The sequence below is a fragment of the Dendrobium catenatum genome, unplaced genomic scaffold (genome assembly GCF_001605985.2).
Source record: "Dendrobium catenatum unplaced genomic scaffold, ASM160598v2 fragScaff_scaffold_1482, whole genome shotgun sequence".
NCBI lineage: Eukaryota > Viridiplantae > Streptophyta > Magnoliopsida > Asparagales > Orchidaceae > Dendrobium > Dendrobium catenatum.
The window spans coordinates 1,194,283-1,196,227 of NW_021319944.1; the positions used below are offsets into that span (position 1 = coordinate 1,194,283).

Below are 1,945 nucleotides of genomic sequence, written 5' to 3' on the forward strand. Positions count from 1 at the left end.
GTGATGTGACGCATCATGATTCAACTCTGGACAACATTCGGTGCTGCACAAAATAATTTCTAAACTAAGACAAAGTAGTTTTAGATTATATAAAGTATCACTTTGATCTTTGACTTTTTAAATAAAGATCAAATTAGTTCTTCATGAGATCATTTAGATCCTTATTTTAAAAATTCAATAAACTAAAATGAGATTTTTAAATACTTACATATGATTTTGATCCTTCATATATAATAAGAGATCATTTTGATCATCATCATCTCTCTCTCTCTCTCTGTCAATCATTAAACTTATTTATATATAAAAAACCTTCCATCAATTTACTCATCAATGGATCAGCTTGAGACCTCCTCAAGAAGCTTATACCTTCTCACTCTGCCTCTGAAAGGCTGCCTAATTACCCTTCCTGAACCGGTCAACACCATATTTGATTTCTCCTTCACCTCCGATTTCGTCGCAGGCGGCGGCAATCCTTCCGCAGCCAGCTTCAGCTTCTTCACAGGCTTAATGGTGAGATGCAGTAAAGGAACTCCTCGCTGTAGCTTCGACGCCATGAGAAGAGCTTCGCCGGAGGAAGACGAGCTGCTGCTACCATCCGACATAGGTTCGCCGGCGATCGATTTACCTCGCGCTTCTCTCAGACACCAGTTGCAGTTACTGTATGCCTCTGCCTTTGGGTACAGCTCGCTGCAATATCTGCAGAAATAATTATCTGATGTTTTACAAAACGTCCAAAAAAATATTTTTTTTCCAAATTCTATAAATAAAAATAAAGATTTTTTTTAATATAAAACAATTAATCAAGATTCATATTATATTTATCTAAAAATTTATTTTAAGACAATTTTTTTCTACAATAAACCCTAATATTACTCTGTGACAGCAAAATCCTCATGAAACTATCTATAAGATCTCCAACCTAAAAATCCATTTTCCACTTCAAAATGTAGTCATTTTTCTCCATTCGAATGTCATTTCTTCATCTTTCGTGCTAACTGCGAAGCTAGTCATCTTTGGCGCATTTTTCTCCTCTTTCGTGCGCCTCTTCGGCAAATCCCGCATTGAATTTTTTTGACGTAGGTGAACAGTCTGACGGCAATATTTGCGTCGCACTGTTCGCCTACCGTAATTTGACGTGCGATTTAGAGTTCGAATGAAGCAAATGATGGATGGCATGCGATGGTACGGAGTTCAGTTGGAGATGGTCTAAAGACTCCTATCTTTATCATCACTCTGTTCTTCACTGTTCTAAAAGATTTTATAAATGATCTATGAATACATATCTCTAAACAAGCATCAATCTAGAAATAAAATGAGCGATGATTCAGATAGAGCTTCTTGCAATCAATCATTTGAAAGAAAATCGATCTCTACAGTATTTCCAACCAGATTACTTGGTCTCAAATTTTGCATAATTGATCGATGCAGGCTAAAACAAAGCAGAAACAAGAAAGAACTAAGCTTTTTCTCACTTGTGTTGGGATCTAAAGATACATGACTTGCATCTAAAGAGCTGTTCAGGGAGCCCGAGATCGCCGCACATACAACACACAATCGCCGGCAAAGTCGAGGACGTCGGTGGAACAGATGGCGCCTGTGAGCCTCCTGAGCCCGCCATTAACAGAACAATCAATTGAAAATTTGTTGCAGAAGAGAAATAACTGTAGCAAATATCTGAGCTTCAGATATATAGCAGATGATGAGTTAATTTATGCTGTAGGGTGGAATCGTTTGATGGGCTAAAGCAATAGCAGGTCAAGATGGCATTCTCAGAAACTTTTTAAAAAGCAATTTGATGCTTATCTTCCAAGCGTTTGTTTGTGCGATTAAATTTAGTTGACGGGAACTGACCTGCTGTCATCAAAAGCTAAAACCAATGTTGAGATGTTTAGGTGTGCATCACTAATCTTCATTAATTTTATTTAAAAAAAAAAAAGAACGTTAT

The 1,945-nt window shown here is 37.1% G+C and overlaps 1 protein-coding gene across 1 annotated transcript; it reads right to left on the minus strand.

Moving 5' to 3' along the window:
• Positions 1 to 273: 273 nt before the first annotated feature.
• LOC110102989 lies at positions 274 to 1,636 on the minus strand. The gene is made up of 2 exons (XM_020831516.2): positions 1,473 to 1,636; positions 274 to 696 (listed from the first exon to the last, which is right to left on the minus strand). Exons 1-2 carry the CDS (start codon positions 1,616 to 1,618, stop codon positions 336 to 338), a joined length of 507 nt encoding a protein of 168 aa, XP_020687175.1. The 5' UTR covers positions 1,619 to 1,636; the 3' UTR covers positions 274 to 335.
• Between the last annotated feature and the right edge of the window lie 309 nt (positions 1,637 to 1,945).